Here is a 15,905-nt window from a genome sequence, read left to right on the forward strand (position 1 = left end):
CTATTTTACAGATGACATTTCCAAGAAATAGAGAAATGTCATCATCAAAATGATAACTGCTTGTATACGTATACTTATATATATACATCCATAAATACAAAACAAAAATGTATAGTTTGTAGTTATAGTAATTTGTGGGCGGCAGTGGACTTGGCTGGAAGCTGAAGGGTCGCCGGTTCAAATCACACGAGGACCAAAACAATGGCTGGAGGGATGCCAGCGCATCTCCTGGGCACTGCCGAGGTGAGCCCTTGAGCAAGGCACCTAACCCCCAAGTTGCTCCTGTGCGCCTGCAAGGGGCGGCCCCCCTCACTCTGCATCTCTCCATCATCATCAACTTGTGTAAGGACCATGTGTTTCTTGGTGCATGTTGTGTGTTTCCTAACCCGTGTACAAGTGATGTATGTAGAAAATAACAACCGAGTGAGGAAAACTTATTTCCTCTTGGGGATCATTAAAGTACGATTCTTTCTTTCTAATTTCCAATTCCCTGATGTGCTGCCCATATTAAATTAAATTACATTAATTTTGTTATCTTTGTCCTCATAAGGAATGTCTTTGTAGCTGAGACATTGACCTAGTGCAGAAATATCAAGAAGGAGGTCAGATATCAAGGTCAGCTACCAAACACTGAAGTTTGTGATCCCCATGTTCTTGCAGGTCTGATTATTATCTTTGCTGCTTTGTTCAACCTTACAAAAAGTTGTGAAACCGATTAAGATCACTATGGTGAACTTGCCACTCATGCAGTCACATGTTAGAGTGTGCAGTGTTACGAAAGAAGGAATCCAATGCTTCTTGTAGAACAGAGGGCCTCTTGTTTTGGAATGTCGCTTTTCTTTCTGCAGCTTCCAAATGTCACCATAAGCTTACTGAATCACATATTTCTTTAAAGAGCTTTGCTTTGGCTGACCTCAACGCTAACTGTAACTCTACCTGTTAAGGCAAAACTTGATGTTTTTCTATCAGTGTTGTTTGTTAACTGTATTTATCACAGTAGATACAGAATTACACCAGAATGACTGAAACTCAGAGGAGAATGTACCACATCACAGTATTCAGCTGGTATTCTTTAGTTCTACTGAATCTGGCTGCCAAGCAAGGAGAGAAGTTACCACCAGGAATATTTCCTTACGGAGGACCATGGAAGTACCTAACCTTCTTGAATCTGGTGAGTGCATTTCACAGTGTGACCTTTTATGGAGGTGTGTTGTTACAATGGTACATATGAAGGGGAGGATTTAGGTGAAGAATTAATGCTGCTTGTAATGTTTCAGCTATTGCAAGTGACATTCTTTGGACTGGCTTTGGTGATTGATCTTCAAAGTGGCAAACAATCCAACATCCTGAACAGATGCAAAGATCTTCTCTTCTCTGTCTTTGTCTTCCCTGTGGGCATGGTGAGACATTGTTTTCAATCTTCCATATACTTCACATAAAATATCAATGTGTCTTTAAATTCTATGCTTCTTCTTTTTTAGTTTGTGGTTCTGCTTTTCTGGATGATCTTTGCCTATGACAGGGAGTTAGTCTACCCGGCAACTATTGATGCTTTCTTTCCCCCTTGGATAAATCATGCTATGGTCTGTAAACGTGCATTTCACACTACAATTTAAGTAAAACACAGATTGTAAGACATTATAAATCAACTTAATTATTCCTTGCATGTTTTCTTAGCATTCCCTTGTCCTTCCTGTTTTACTTGGAGAAATACTGGTGCAACCACACGTCTACCCAAAGACCAAACATGCACTGACAGCATTAGGAGTTGTGGGCTTGAGTTACTTAAGTTGGTAAGTGGACAGGACAAATGATGATAACAAAACAATTCTGTATTTCACTGTTGTCAGTTTTACTTACAATCAACTCAGCATTTTAAAAAACATGACATTGTATTATCTGAAGACTGTTGCTTTGAGACATAAAAGTTTCTACATTTCTGTGTGATTCTCCTGCTGAAACAGGCTCAGACTGATCCAGTGCAGCAGTTAATGTGTGTTCAAAATGCAAACAGCTCGAGGGTAAAACCTGAGGATAAAACAGACTTCTGGCTCAGATGGTGCCACATTACCTGCCAGAAAGATCCTATTTCTGATAGCACAAACCCCCTGAACGTGCAGAGTGGAAATGTTTTATAATTCTGCCGTTATTAATGTCAGTCAAATTAGTGTCGTCTATGGGTCACGACTCTGTGCCAATGACAATTTGCACAAGACATACTAGTCTTTCAGATGAGAGATGACAAAATGATCTGATCGATGGAATGATACCAAGAGTTTTCTCCTTCCTCTTCTTTCCTAAACATGTTTTGCAGGATTATATGGGTGTACTTGTCCGTTGGGATTTGGGTGTATCCCATTCTGGGCCTCTTCAGCACTGCTGGCCTGGTGGGCTTCTTCTTTTTCAACATGTCTGTGGTGACATTATTCTACCTGCTAGGGAACAGATTAAACAGCTACGCCTGGGGTAAGAGATAGCACCTTATAACAAAACAAGGCAACAAGCTGCCTCACCCCTAATCTCTCTCCCTCCCCCTCTCTCTCTCTCTCTCTCTCTCACTCTCTCTCTCTCTCTCTCTGTCTCTCTCTCTCTCTGTCTCTCTCTCTCTCTCTCTCTCTCTCTCTCTCTCTCTCTCTCTCTCTCTCTCTCTCTCTCTCTCTCTCTCTCTCTCTCTCTCTCTCTCTCTCTCTCTCTTGCAGGTAAGGACATGAACAAAAAGATGGCAAAAACAAATTGACTCTCACTCTCTCTGCCAAACAGTAAACAGCCGCATGCCTCAATTTTCATCGACTTTAAAACTGGATAAAGAAGATTATGTTCTTTCTCTGCATGTACCTCTGTCTGTTACATTTACAACATGAATTACACTGTTACATGAAAAGACCAAAGTGTAAAAAAGGAAATCCCTCTCTACAACAATGTAGTGAATCCTAACCGTTTTCTTTTTATGTATTCAAAGAAGAAATTGAAGTTTGTACAACTGAGGCCTTTAGCCACATGTCCAATCATTTCAAATCTCTTGAAGTGGAACAGATAGATTACAGAACAAGGCAACCAAAGTAAGACATCAGGAAGCTGCTGCACATTGTCACATGCGTCTTTGTCAGCACCTACGTCATCTACTATAGCAAGCAAGCAAGTTATTTTTAATTCATTACCACTGCCACGTTTGACCTGTAGGGCTCAGTGAAGTGCAAATTCTTCCACCGATCATGGAGCATTTGAAGTTTTGCGGGAATAACTTGGTTTGCACTAATCCAAGACTACAAAGCTTTACAGTCCATCCCCGGCTCGATGCCTTCACAAATCCATCAGCCTTTCCAGGCGAGAGTTGAGTTTTGGCCATTTATGACCGATTTCTGACAGATTTCTGACAGATTTCATCGGCTGTGTAAGTCCCTGTAGCCCTTCAGATGGTGAAGATAGTTTGGATCTGCGTCCACCAAACCAACTGAAAGGATTCTGGCCAGTAACTGCACATCCTCCTCACTCAGGTCTTTCTGCTGAAGAGATATGCTGTATGTCAAATATTTCACCTAAGTTATTATTATTACATTTATATACATATATAGCTTAATATTGCAACTTACCTTTTTTTTGTTGGCAAACAATTCAGGAAGTGGAGGTTTTTTCAGATTATTTCCTTGTACAACCTGTGATAATTTCAGAAGAATACAAAGTTTCATTCACACTCATGCTGTTTACGTCTAGAAATTATACTTGTAAGGTCATCGTTTGTTGCTGTTGTGTTCATGTTGACTTCACATGGCTAGAATCTGATACACAGTACATTTCATGAGTTAAGTGCTGGTGTCTTGTAATTATAGACAAGGAAGTAGAGTATATTCATGAATACAACAAATGATACAATCCTGAAGAAATATGTATAACTTGACTCACCTGATTAAGTCCTTTGGAAAAGCACATTATGATCAAAAGAAGGCCAGAGACAGTCTAAGGTTAAAAAAAGAGAATAAATTAGATCCAGATCAGCAGTTCACAGGTCTGTACAGATGAATATGTTCATTAGCTAGAAACTATACAAATAAAGAATCTTCTACTTACTCCCAGCAAGAACAACATCTCTGTTTCTCTTGGTTCTTTGCTGCCTGTTAATGTCTGTGAAATCAAGTCTCCTACTATGAGACAACAGGCTACAGATAAGACACAAGACAAAAACACCCATGCAGAGCCAGTTATACAGGATACGCTACATTTTCAGGGAAGGGCATATTTTTATACCTGTAAGACGCAATTGTGACAAAGGTGTTGTGCAATTTAAGGTTTAAAAATGGACTGGACGCTAAAATTGAACGGGTGTGTTTCCATTCAAACAACGCAACTCACTGCTGTTGCTGTGTATCTTAATTAACACAATGATTTAGTCACGTTTATGATCTGCAGTTTGATGTCATTCGAACGCCGCAGACTGTGATTCACTAAGTGTCAATACAAAACAGATTGTCACAAGTGCTTTATGAGGCACTGCTGATGTCACATGTAGTGTAAAGTTTCCTATTTACGTGGGTTACACTACATCCAGGCTGGATGACATCATGATCTTACCAATGAATTTCAGTTAGTTGACTATGTGAGTAGTCCTTTAGTGCTATATATGATTCATTTTATTATTATTTTATTGTCGCATTGGTATATAGGTTTAATAATTGATTGAATCATAAAGTTTGACACCATAAAGGTGAGTAATAACTCTAATCCCATTTGTTTAGAAATCTTACTTTAATATTTACTGGCTGGCCAAAGACCATCTTACAAAATAGTTCAAAAGGAGCACTGAAGAAAAATGACATAAGGATCGTAAATTTTAATGAATGAACAATACAATCACAAACGCATAACTTCATAATAACCTTCAAATATGAATTACTACATAATGGGTGTGAGGAAAGTGGGAGAGAGGTGTGTATGGTCATGATGGCTCTTTGGTGAAGGGGCTAATGGAGCAGGTGGCAGGGTCATCCAGGTCTGAGGAGCTTTAAGGGGAGCAGCTCTAGATTCAGGTGAGGATTTGAGCCTGGTTGTGAAGCCAAGGGAGTACAGGATGACTTTCAGGTATGTAGAAATACAATCCAGGGATAAAAGACAGTTCTTCTGCTGTAGCCAAGCAGAGTACAATGATAACAAAAAATACAATTTATCATATAATTTACCCAAACCCGATCCAGGGATGAGCACACCGTCCAAGAGAAACCCCCATACTCATGTTAACTCTTTTATTTCTCTGAAATAACTTTTCTTACATTCCTTTAAAGTTAAACAAATATAACTAGATTTCCAGCTGCATCACACTCACTTCTTTCTTCTTATAGCCTTAGTTCTCCTTCACTCTGCTCCTAAATTTATTTGTTTGGCTCCCTCTACCCTTAAGTCCCTTCACTTATGACATCACCTTAGTTTCTTCCTTTTTCCTTCTCTTCCTTCTCCCCTTTCCTACACACTGTCCTGCGATATAAAATGAGAAAGCGAGTCATAAATAAATGTTTCCCTTTGATTCCACTAGATGGTGGTAGAAAGACATTGACATTATTATCTTATCTGTTGTTTGAAAAAGATAGACAAGGTTGTCAGGGATAAGTTCTAGAACATACGTGAAGTTTAGCAAAATATGTTAATTATCATATACATATGGCCGAGGTAGAAACTACTCTTTCAGGTGGATAGTGTTGTTAACCAGGTAATTACATTTTCAAAATTCACAACGACACTACTTCCAGTAACCCTAGAAAGAAAATGTGCCAATTATTTGACTGATTTTGACCAAATAATGATCAGCTTTCACATGCACACATCAGAGAGTAACTGATGTGTGCATGAAATTAAAACAAATAATATTGAAATTAAAACACATACAGGTAAACTTGTGTAAAAGTACAGGGTATTGGAATACAATGTCCCTGAACGCACACGTACATAAACCATATACGGTATTCTCTAAGTTTGTGTGCGTGCGTGCGCGCGTGCGTGCGCGGGTTTAGGGGCGCAGAGTTGACGCCTGGGGCCCATCTAGATCATTTTGGATGTTTCCAGACATTGCCTGACACCCATCAAGTCACAGTATTTAGAATCTGTACAGCTACCGGTGTAAAAAATGTAGCTTCAAAGTAAAGGTCACTACATTTTAAAATGTATTTCTTTTTAAATCAAATATAGCATTTGGTGAAGTGTGACGTAAAATAATAACAATATTCTCAAAACCTAAACGTCTCGCATGACTGACCCGGTGAATATTTTTTGTTCTCTTACCATTGCCATTGTGAAATTTATTTTTAAGACAAATTAAAACGGGTCCAACCCGGAAGTGTACAGTTCGTTGATGCCATCTTGATTATTATTTCTTACGTACAGCAGTTGCTATTGACAGAAATCCCAAATTGGGGTGGATGGACTGCACTGAAGGTTTTGGTGCTATAACTGGTATTTGATTGTTGTCATTTAAGTGTGAATATTTACTTTGATGTGCGTTTTTACTGAGCTAGAGCCAAACATTGTTGTAGCTAACAGTATCGGTCCTCGTGTGTTCTGCAAGATTTGCTGTTTGCTTTAAGTCAGCTAGTATTAGCAAAAGCGGCACTATAACTTAACCCTGTTGGGCTACTTTTGCAACAGGTATGAGAATAAAATGAGTTTTTAAAGCGTGATGTAAACTGATAGTTCTTGACCAATATGTGCGTGCTAATTGTACTTCAGCAACAATATCGTCAGAGATAAACCTGTGCTGACAATGCACCAGTACGTTCAGCATTGTCATAGCAATATCCTGGCTAGCAGTTTTAATAGATTAAAGTCTGTGTTAGATTGTTAGGTCAAAGCAATCAAAATGTGCATTATGCAAATTAATGCTCTGTGAAATGAAGTACAAGTAACTTGGTCAAGTTGCATCAGAGTGGTCTGATTGGCTGTAATAGCTACTATTTTGTGTGGTTATCAAGATGGTAAAATAATACAACTTCCGTTCTGGGCGTTTTTAGAATAGGACAGGCGTTTCTACAAAAAACCGTAGTAATACAAATTATTCTATTATTATAACAACATTCCTTCGTCCTAACTCTCCTTTAGTGTACATACTGTTTACAGTTTATATGCTCAATACATAAATATTTTTAAAACTCCCACATTTTTATTTTGAAAGCCACATGTCAAAAACGGAAGTGCAATGAGATGATTCTGGATACTTAGCCGCTTATGTTACCGTATAGGGTAGCGTAGCCACTTGGCTAGTAATCTGTTTACATGTTGCCTGCTGGGCCACCAGCTCATTGTGCAGCATGCATATAGTGAGTGTTCAATTCTATGAACGAGTTACACGCGTATGCTTCCCTATTTTGATGCGTTCGCTCACTGACTTGGCGATATCAGATTAAGTGTGTCATGCAACCCTAAGTGTGGAAATGAGATTTTGCTATGTAACGTGTAATTAACCACGGTGTTTTTGTCGTGGTCACAGAAACGGGGATCCTGTTGGCTTGTATAGCCAAAAAGGAGATCTAACATGCTGTGTTGGGGCAATGCTTCCTACGGACAGTTGGGCTTGGGTGGCATTGACGAGGAGATAGTGGTGGAGCCTCGGAAATGTGAATTCTTCCACGGGAAGCAAATGTGTGATGTGGGGTGTGGCCGCAGGCACACGGCTTTCCTACTTCAAGATGGGACAGTATACACCTGTGGGTGCAATGACCTAGGACAGCTGGGACATGAAAGGTCGCGAAAGAAGCCAGGTTAGTGACTTTTTCTATTATAATAACCTGAGAAAAAAAACATTCATCACATAAACATGTTTTTCTGTTTTCCCCCACTATTAGAACAGGTTGTTGCCCTGGATGCACAGATCATAGTGGCTCTGTCCTGTGGAGAGGCTCACACACTTGCCCTGAATGACAAAGGGCTGGTTTTCTCATGGGGTCAGGGCTCTGATGGGCAATTGGGCCTGAATAACTTTGAAGAATGTGTCCGTGTGCCTAGGTAATCTGATTTACATGAAACATTTGAGTTTAAGGTTTGCTCAGTGTAGATTATTTGCTCATCCTCTTATGGAAATACATACAGTAATTTGACTAGTAAGTGTGCTAGTGTGTGTTCATGTGAATGTATTTCTGCATAACTAAACTGGGACTGGTTCTAAGTTGGACTCATCTCATGCCACAAACGCCTTGTAACACATTTCCCCCTGTAAAAATGGCAGAAACATCAAGAGTTTGTCCGAAGTACAAATTGCTCAGGTAGCCTGTGGGTACCGGCATTCCCACGCACTTTCAAAAGGTGAGAATGGAACTGCACAGTTTGCAGCGTAACTACATAATGATTATCGTTCTCTACGCCAAGCCGCTAAGTGATAACTGTTTTTTTGTCTAGGGGGCCATTTGTACTCCTGGGGCCAGAATCGTTTTGGACAGCTTGGGCTGGGAGTGAATGGTCAAGGCATTCCTACACCTCAAGTGGTCCAGTCTCTCCTGGGTATTCCTTTTACCCAGATATCAGCAGGTGGCGCTCACAGCTTTGCCCTCACACTCTCAGGAGCAGTGTTTGGTTGGGGGCGCAACAAGTTTGGTCAGCTGGGTCTCAATGACAACAATGGTGAGAACAATAATAATAACGGACTGTCAAAACCTGAAGCTTCCTCAAATATATAACACTAATTTCCCGGAGGTCTTTTTTTCAGATCGATCTTTTCCAACCCTGCTGAAGTCCCTCAGGTCACAGCGAGTGATTTATGTCTCCTGTGGAGAGGATCACACTGCAGCACTGACTAAGTTAAGTTATGTCCTCACTGATGGAACCTTGCTGTCATGTGTGAAAGTCCTGGTGTTGTGAGGCGTCTGTGGTAGTGAACACACCAGAAATGTAGATGAGGATTCTCCTTTGTGCAGGCAGTGGTGCATGATGTAGAGGGAAGTTAACCTTAAAGATGTTAACAGCAGTTCGAGTAGTTATTTAAATGTCAACTCCCATCTTCACTTTAAATGTAATATAAACGTTGTCTAGATGAGTCGTTCTCAAAACAACCGCCTCACCAACAAGCCATATTAAATGTGTCTGATGCCTATCTGTAGCACAAAGGGTGCAAATGGTTGGGTTGGGCTTTAAAACAGAATATGTCTTAATCTTTTATTACATTTCTTTTCAATTAAATCCCTTTTCAAACAGAATTTCCATAGATTTCTATTGTTTTAGCTCACCACCAGAGGGCGCTTCGTTTGAGAACTATTGTTTAGTACTCTAATGTTGTCTTTTTCTTAAAAAAACATGATCATCCAGTATATGTTCTCGTTCAACTCCAACCCTGCCTGGAATGGTGTTTTCTCACATTTGGTTGTGCAAACATTCGAATAAGTGTTGTTGATTTTACAGGAGGGAGGTGTGTTCACATTTGGAGCAGGAGGATATGGCCAACTGGGACATAACACCACAAACCACGAGATCAACCCGAGGAAAGTGTTTGAGCTCATGGGAAATGTTGTCACCCAAATAGCGTGTGGAAGGTAAAATGAACGTTCTGCTTATGACATGTTGTTTGTGGAGTAATATGAATGAATCAATTTAGCAGGTAAGATTCTAATTGAAAAAATGGAACATTATTTACAATTTTTCAACCGTGTGTGATCAAAAGACAGCACACTTTGGCTTTCACGCCCTCCTCTGGGAAGATGGACTCATTTGGACTCGGAGGAAATGGGCAACTTGGTACACGCTCCACTTGCAACAGGAAAAGCCCTGCTCTCATCAAAGGCTCATGGGTCACCTCCAATGGGCCGGCAGATACAGGTGAGCAGTTTGCTCCATATGGAGAGTTAACGCTCCATTCATATTTGCTTCTGGCAGGTAGCATATGTGACAGCTGGTAAATGTGGAGCAGCTATTTGTGGTTGTATTAATGAGGCGTTGGTGAAGGTTGTGCTTAAGAGCCAAAACAATGAGCTGAAGAAAGCAACTAGAAGCTGCAAAACACAGATTTGATTTCATTCTCATTGGGTTCTTACAACCCTTTCACACATAGAGATTTTTATAGATATTTATAGAGAGTCATAACTTATAACATTAATTTAAATACGATTTCACTGAAATAAAAATGTAATATTATTCAGGCATGTTTGCAGTTGTACACTAAAAGTAAAGCATGTTTGCTGGTGGCTTACCCACATATATGACAGGTGCTTTGTCTGTCTAAAGTCTGTTTAATTGCCTTGCAGACTCTGGGCAGGGCTGTTGTGTCACAAGGATTTATGCTGGAGGAGACCAGAGCTTTGCTCACTACTGTTCTCCCAGTGTATGTACTCAGAAACTAATTATTTATTCCTGTTTCGTCTCTCTGTTTTCACTGGAGTACAGCAGATTTGTTTACAATTACAAAGCCATTTGACTGTATTAACTAAGTTATGTCCTAATTAACATGAGAGAATGTCAGCTGTGACAATTTTCTAGATGTAGAAGTGAGATGATTTATTCTAATATTCTTATTCAATTGTTTTTAGGAGAAGGATGATGTGAGGCTACATGATCCCCACAGAAAGATTTGCACCTTGACTGCTGAACTCGTACAGAAATGGCTCAGCCACTCATCAGGAAGACTTCCGCTAGAAATCACCAAGTAAGTATAATCCATATTACAAATGGGTTTAGGTTGCTTTTTATGCTCTGTTGTTGTCATGATCTTGTTCACAAAGATTCAGTTGTAAGAAAATAGTCACAGCAATCTTTTCCTTTGATTCTTCCCCTAGTGAGATTGAGCTGGTGTTCTCCTCAGCAAGCTGCCTCAACGGATCTTTTCTAGCTGAGAGGTAAGGACATTTTCAGTGAATTTTATTTGTGGGCTCGTTTCAATTACAATTCAAAAACATTTTCCCACAAGAATTGGTTCCTATTCAAGAGTACGTCAACAAGTACGCTTAATATACATTGCTAATGAAGTAAACCATTCTCTTGACGGTCTTACGTTCTTCTTGACTGATTTTCTTGTTTTCGCCAGTCAGCTTTGTAACTATCTGTGTGTTTTCACAAAGCCATCCAGATCACTACAGCACTAGCAGTAAATGTTCAGGCGTGGATATGAACATGGCCCGACTCCTGTTTCACAGAGTGATTTCACAAGATCATCCTGACATAGCTCAACAGGTCAGTGCTCATAAAAGTAGTCCGTGTCTGGTATAACATGATGTACTTTCGTGCTGTGCTCCCCCTGGAGACATCGACTCGTTCACCATAATCAACAGACCCACTGCATTTCCTGTACATTCCTGTGTCCCCCTCAGATTGCTGCCAGTCTGGAGAAGAACCTAATTCCCAGACTAAGTAATTCACCTCCAGATATTGAAGCCCTGAGACTCTACAACACTCTGCCAGAGTGTCCGCTCTTCAACGACCGAAACACATACGTGACCCTCGCCATCCCATTTGCCAAATCGATAGTCAGCTTGAAAGACGCGCCCCTGAGGGTGCTCGGTATGATGAATTGTTTTCATCGAGCATCATCACATACCACCTGAGAATGTGACTATAACTTCTGTTGTGGTTTTATATATGCTTCAGGAAACTGGTGGACTACAGTTGAGCCGCGAGTCTTTCAGCGGCTGGTGGAGTTGTACAAGGAGGTGGTGGTATACCTGCTTCAGATGCACAAGGTGGGCATTCCTCAAACAGAACAGAGAATATTCACCTGTTTCCTGGACACGTCCCTCCGACTCTTGGAGATTCTGCACACGGTGAGGAAAATCAAAGGGTTTGTTAAAACAATTGCAACAGACACTTGTTTCGATCTTGAACTGATATAAATTGTTAACATGTTCCAGGTGAGCGAGAGAGCAGGACACATCATACAGTATGATAGGTTCTACATTCACGAGTTGGACGACCTGATAGACATCCGAAACGACTACATCACATGGATTCAGCAGCAGTTGTACCCTTTGGTGAGTCCACAAGCACATTGGAGTCGATGTCAGTTACTTTCATTACATTTGCATTGAAGTCTGTGCGTGGTGATGGATTATATGTCTGTGCTTCTTGTATATTCAGGGCCATGATGGTGTGGTCACTCTGTGCAAGTATCCATTTGTGTTTGACGCTCAAGCAAAGACCACACTGCTTCAGACTGATGCTGTCATACAAATGCAGGTAAGAGGTTACCAAGTGCCCGATATGTCTCCTGTTGACCTCTCCTTTCAGAGCATATAATTAGGTTCATAATAACAGCAATTGCATCTGAAAAAACCTAAAGATAGATCTCTTATCTTGCACGTGTCCCGTTGATAGATGGCAGTGGATCAGGCACAAAGGCAGAACTTTAGCTCCATGTTCCTGCCAGCAGTGGAGTCTGTGAACCCCTGTCTCATCCTCATCGTCCGGAGGGAAAACATAGTTGGAGACACCATGGAAGTCTTGCGGAAGTCCAAGAATGTGGACTACAAGAAACCACTCAAGGTTTGTAAAAGAATTGAATTTGAAGTGACAAAACTAGAGAAACGTGTGCCGTCATTGTGCTAATGTGCCAAAACTCACGGCAGGTGATCTTTGTTGGCGAAGAGGCAGTTGATGCAGGCGGCGTGAGGAAGGAATTCTTTCTTCTGATCATGAAAGAACTGCTGAATCCCAAATATGGGATGTTCCGTTACTATGAGGAGTCCAGGCTCATCTGGTTTTCAACTAAGGTATGTTGTTCAACTCGGGTGCACCTAAACACACCCTGAACTGAAGTGGTCATAGTACAAGGATGTGCATGTGACTGGCATATCTAGTTAATAGTAACCTAGTACACTCGTATCTTTTCCAGGTTCAACATATTTATAGTTATATTTACTGTTATGTTGTCATTGTCTTATGGCCAGTCAGATTATATAATTTTTTATTGGCTCAAAAAGAATCTACTTGACTTTGACACTCAGCTATGTCCCTTCCAGACCTTTGAGGACATTGACCTTTTCCACCTGATTGGGGTTATTTGTGGACTGGCGATCTACAACCTGACTATAGTAGAGCTCCAATTCCCCGTGGCTCTTTATAAGAAGCTTTTGAAGAGGAAACCTACGCTGGATGACATGAAAGAGCTCATGCCAGAAGTGGGAAGGTCAGATCACGGAACAGTCATCTGGGGTTTCCATTGATCATGTGTATGAATGTTCATTTACTTTTCTATATGTATTGCCTTTAATGTTGTCATATTGCCATTTGTGGTGTGCTATTTGTAAAGTTTTAATGATACGACATGGAAATTGTGTCCCTTAAATATGAGATTCCCCCAATTCTGTCTCTCAAAACTAGGAGTCTGCAGCATTTACTGGACTACACAGAGGACGACCTCGAGGACACATTCTGCCTCAACTTCACGGTCAGATGACGTCAAATAAGTTTTCTGTATTAAATGAGCAGTAGTGACATCTGTGTTGTACTTAAATAAAGTTTCAACGGCAACAATTTCAGGTCACGGAGGAAAACTTTGGTGCCACAGAAGTTGTGGATCTGATACCAAATGGGGAAGACATCAGTGTTAATAAATCAAACAGGTAACTATTTTACATGCAGCATGTTTACAAAGAAATGACTTGACATTTTTTAAACTATTTATTTTCTCTTCCATAGGCAGGAGTTTGTTAATGCGTATGTAGACTACGTTTTCAACTCATCGGTAGCCGTACTGTTCGAGTGCTTCTACGCAGGATTCCACAAAGTGTGCGGTGGGAAAGTTCTGGAGCTCTTTCAGCCAAACGAACTGCAAGCTATGGTCATCGGCAACACCAACTATGACTGGAGGGAGCTTGAGAAGGTCCAAACTAAGCCTAGATTCTCCAGTATTTGTGCTTAATGATGAGTATTTTCAGGCGACTGCTTGCTAGAGTATAATGCCCTAAATTGTGTAAAAATTGTTGTTGTTCCTTTTTCAGAGTACTGAATACAAAGGCGAGTACTGGGCTGACCATCCCACCATCAAGCTCTTTTGGGAGGCGTTCCATGGTCTCCTCTTGGAGAAGAAAAAGCTCTTTCTTTGTAAGTGACATCAAAGCTCTTATTTTGGCTGGATGACAGTACGCATATGTTCATGTACAGCTGAAACCGTGAAATGTCTCTTGGTTCTCAGTGTTCCTCACAGGAAGTGACCGTATACCAATCCTGGGCATGAAAAGCCTGAAACTGGTGATCCAGCCCACTGGTGGAGGGGAGCACTATTTACCTGTCGCCCACACCTGCTTCAACCTGCTGGACCTGCCCAAGTACAGATGTCTACAAACACTCCGTGAGAAGCTTCTACAGGCTATAGATCACAATCAAGGCTTTAATCTCGCATGATCTTTCCTGTACACGCCTACAACACAATGTCCAGACTGTTGGTGGCAACCGCATTACCAAATGTTTTGCCTCAGACTTTTCTGTCAAAGCTCTGCTCTGAGACTGGAGTGCTATCACTGGTTCAGAGAGCCAGAAACTGCCCAGAACCACATGACACTGCAAATAACTTAACAGCTGGATGTCCTTACTTTCTAGATCATGTTGACTTTGATATTTCAGCTTTTCTTTTTTTCTCCCCATGCCATCATAGTACTTGGTGTTCCATTGTCGAGTTCACATTTGATATATCTTGTAGAAAGACTTTTACTCATGTTTGGTTGAGAGAACTGAAAGGAAATAATGGTACAGAGTGCAGAGTGGGCACAGCAACACTGACACCTGTAAAATGTAATGCAAACCAATGACGTAGCCTTATAAGTGCTGCCTTTATGAAGCCTTGCAGGGCAATGCAATAGAATAGTAAGACATTTGTTTCCACTGGGAAGAGTTCTGCAAAGTATTAAACCAAACCACACTTTCAAAATGAATCATAGTTCAGTTAAGACTTCTCTGACTGTTGACAAAATGAATGAACAGCTCCACAGTTGGACTGTTACATGGCTGCAGCTTTGAATTGCATTGTATTTTACTATAGAAGTCAGCAACGAGTGAAATGTTTGCTTTTAGGTTATGAGTGGGTTTTCTTGGCTGTAAGTCATAAACTACAAATAAACTAGCTACTGAAATAATTGCTGTGGGGATGGAAAAGTTTATTTTTCAAATTAGTATCTGTGGATCTTTTGACATTTTATCTGGGGATCTCACTTTTGTGACAGAGCTAATGGTGATTGGTTAGAGATCGTCATCTAGTTAATTTAATCTAACATTACTTGTTGATGAAGTGAACAATGAATGTGTGAAAGTAGAGGGAAAATGTCAATACTGTATCACAAATCCTTTCGTATACAACTAGCTTATTTCAGTGTAGTACCTAGCATCAATTTGGAGGACACTTCATGACTAATGATCCATCTCTGATGTCTTTGCCAATTTAGACTCTCCTGATGAGTTTGTTCCACCAGGTTAGATAGGATGATTAATTTACAGCATAACCCCACCATAGCTCCACCCAACTTCAACCTAAGAGCTGTGTGCTGATTCATCTCCTCTATTCCCTCTTCACCTTCGACTGCATGCCTGTACATCGTTCAAACACCACTATCAAGTTTGCTGACCTGACTCAACACCCAAGAAGACCAAAGAAGTCATTGTGGTTTCCAGAAAGACCAGTGACGACATCCAGTTTCTGGATGTCCACGTTTTCGAGGACCTCTCTTGGACCCTCAACACTTCCGAGTGGGCCCACAAGAAGGTCTATTCTTCCTGTGGAGACTGAAGTCCATCTCTCTTCAGATTCTGAAGAACTTCTACTGCTGCCCCACCGAGAGCAACTGTATCACAGTATGGTATGGCAACTCACTTACAGTACTATTATCATTTATACAGCTGTCTGTACTTTATATATATATATATATATCAGACCTATAATGTTTACACTGCAACATACCTTACTATTTATTCCTATACATGTGTACATACAGTATAATCTGTACTTTACTGCTTTAGCAATACCT

General features: G+C 40.6%; 2 protein-coding genes and 1 long non-coding RNA gene across 5 annotated transcripts; 2 read left to right on the forward strand and 1 right to left on the reverse strand.

Moving 5' to 3' along the window:
- Positions 1-833: 833 nt before the first annotated feature.
- On the forward strand, positions 834-2,689 carry LOC143009808 (androgen-dependent TFPI-regulating protein). Its single transcript, XM_076161886.1, has 5 exons — positions 834-1,171; positions 1,278-1,400; positions 1,482-1,583; positions 1,678-1,793; positions 2,315-2,689. Exons 1-5 carry the CDS (start codon positions 1,019-1,021, stop codon positions 2,475-2,477), a joined length of 657 nt encoding a protein of 218 aa, XP_076018001.1. The 5' UTR covers positions 834-1,018; the 3' UTR covers positions 2,478-2,689.
- Positions 2,690-2,693: 4 nt separating this feature from the next.
- Positions 2,694-4,221, reverse strand: LOC143009817 (uncharacterized). The gene is made up of 4 exons (XR_012964731.1): positions 4,066-4,221; positions 3,901-3,954; positions 3,591-3,653; positions 2,694-3,503 (listed from the first exon to the last, which is right to left on the reverse strand). It is a non-coding gene; the product is annotated as an uncharacterized LOC143009817 (long non-coding RNA).
- A 2,126-nt stretch (positions 4,222-6,347) lies between these two features.
- Positions 6,348-15,724, forward strand: herc4 (HECT and RLD domain containing E3 ubiquitin protein ligase 4). 3 transcript variants are annotated; one of them, XM_076165198.1, is made up of 24 exons: positions 6,348-6,435; positions 7,466-7,736; positions 7,821-7,980; positions 8,201-8,277; positions 8,371-8,592; positions 8,678-8,767; positions 9,365-9,497; positions 9,626-9,780; positions 10,206-10,282; positions 10,488-10,603; positions 10,734-10,793; positions 11,016-11,127; positions 11,265-11,454; positions 11,542-11,714; positions 11,802-11,921; positions 12,028-12,126; positions 12,265-12,432; positions 12,516-12,659; positions 12,909-13,075; positions 13,270-13,336; positions 13,429-13,511; positions 13,588-13,771; positions 13,890-13,992; positions 14,084-15,724. In XM_076165198.1, the coding sequence occupies exons 2-24, from the start codon at positions 7,511-7,513 to the stop codon at positions 14,290-14,292; spliced, it is 3,135 nt and encodes a 1,044-aa protein (XP_076021313.1). In that variant the 5' UTR covers positions 6,348-6,435; positions 7,466-7,510; the 3' UTR covers positions 14,293-15,724. The 3 variants fall into 3 exon arrangements, with proteins under 3 accessions (XP_076021313.1, XP_076021332.1, XP_076021322.1); XM_076165207.1 differs by lacking the exon at positions 6,348-6,435 and adding an exon at positions 7,190-7,295; XM_076165217.1 differs by lacking the exons at positions 13,429-13,511; positions 13,588-13,771; positions 13,890-13,992; positions 14,084-15,724 and having other exon boundaries at positions 12,909-13,118.
- Positions 15,725-15,905: the final 181 nt, after the last annotated feature.

Source organism: Genypterus blacodes, unplaced genomic scaffold (genome assembly GCF_046128005.1).
Source record: "Genypterus blacodes isolate CSIRO-AG114 ecotype Tasmania unplaced genomic scaffold, CSIRO-AGI_Gbla_v1 ptg000012l_1, whole genome shotgun sequence".
NCBI lineage: Eukaryota > Metazoa > Chordata > Actinopteri > Ophidiiformes > Ophidiidae > Genypterus > Genypterus blacodes.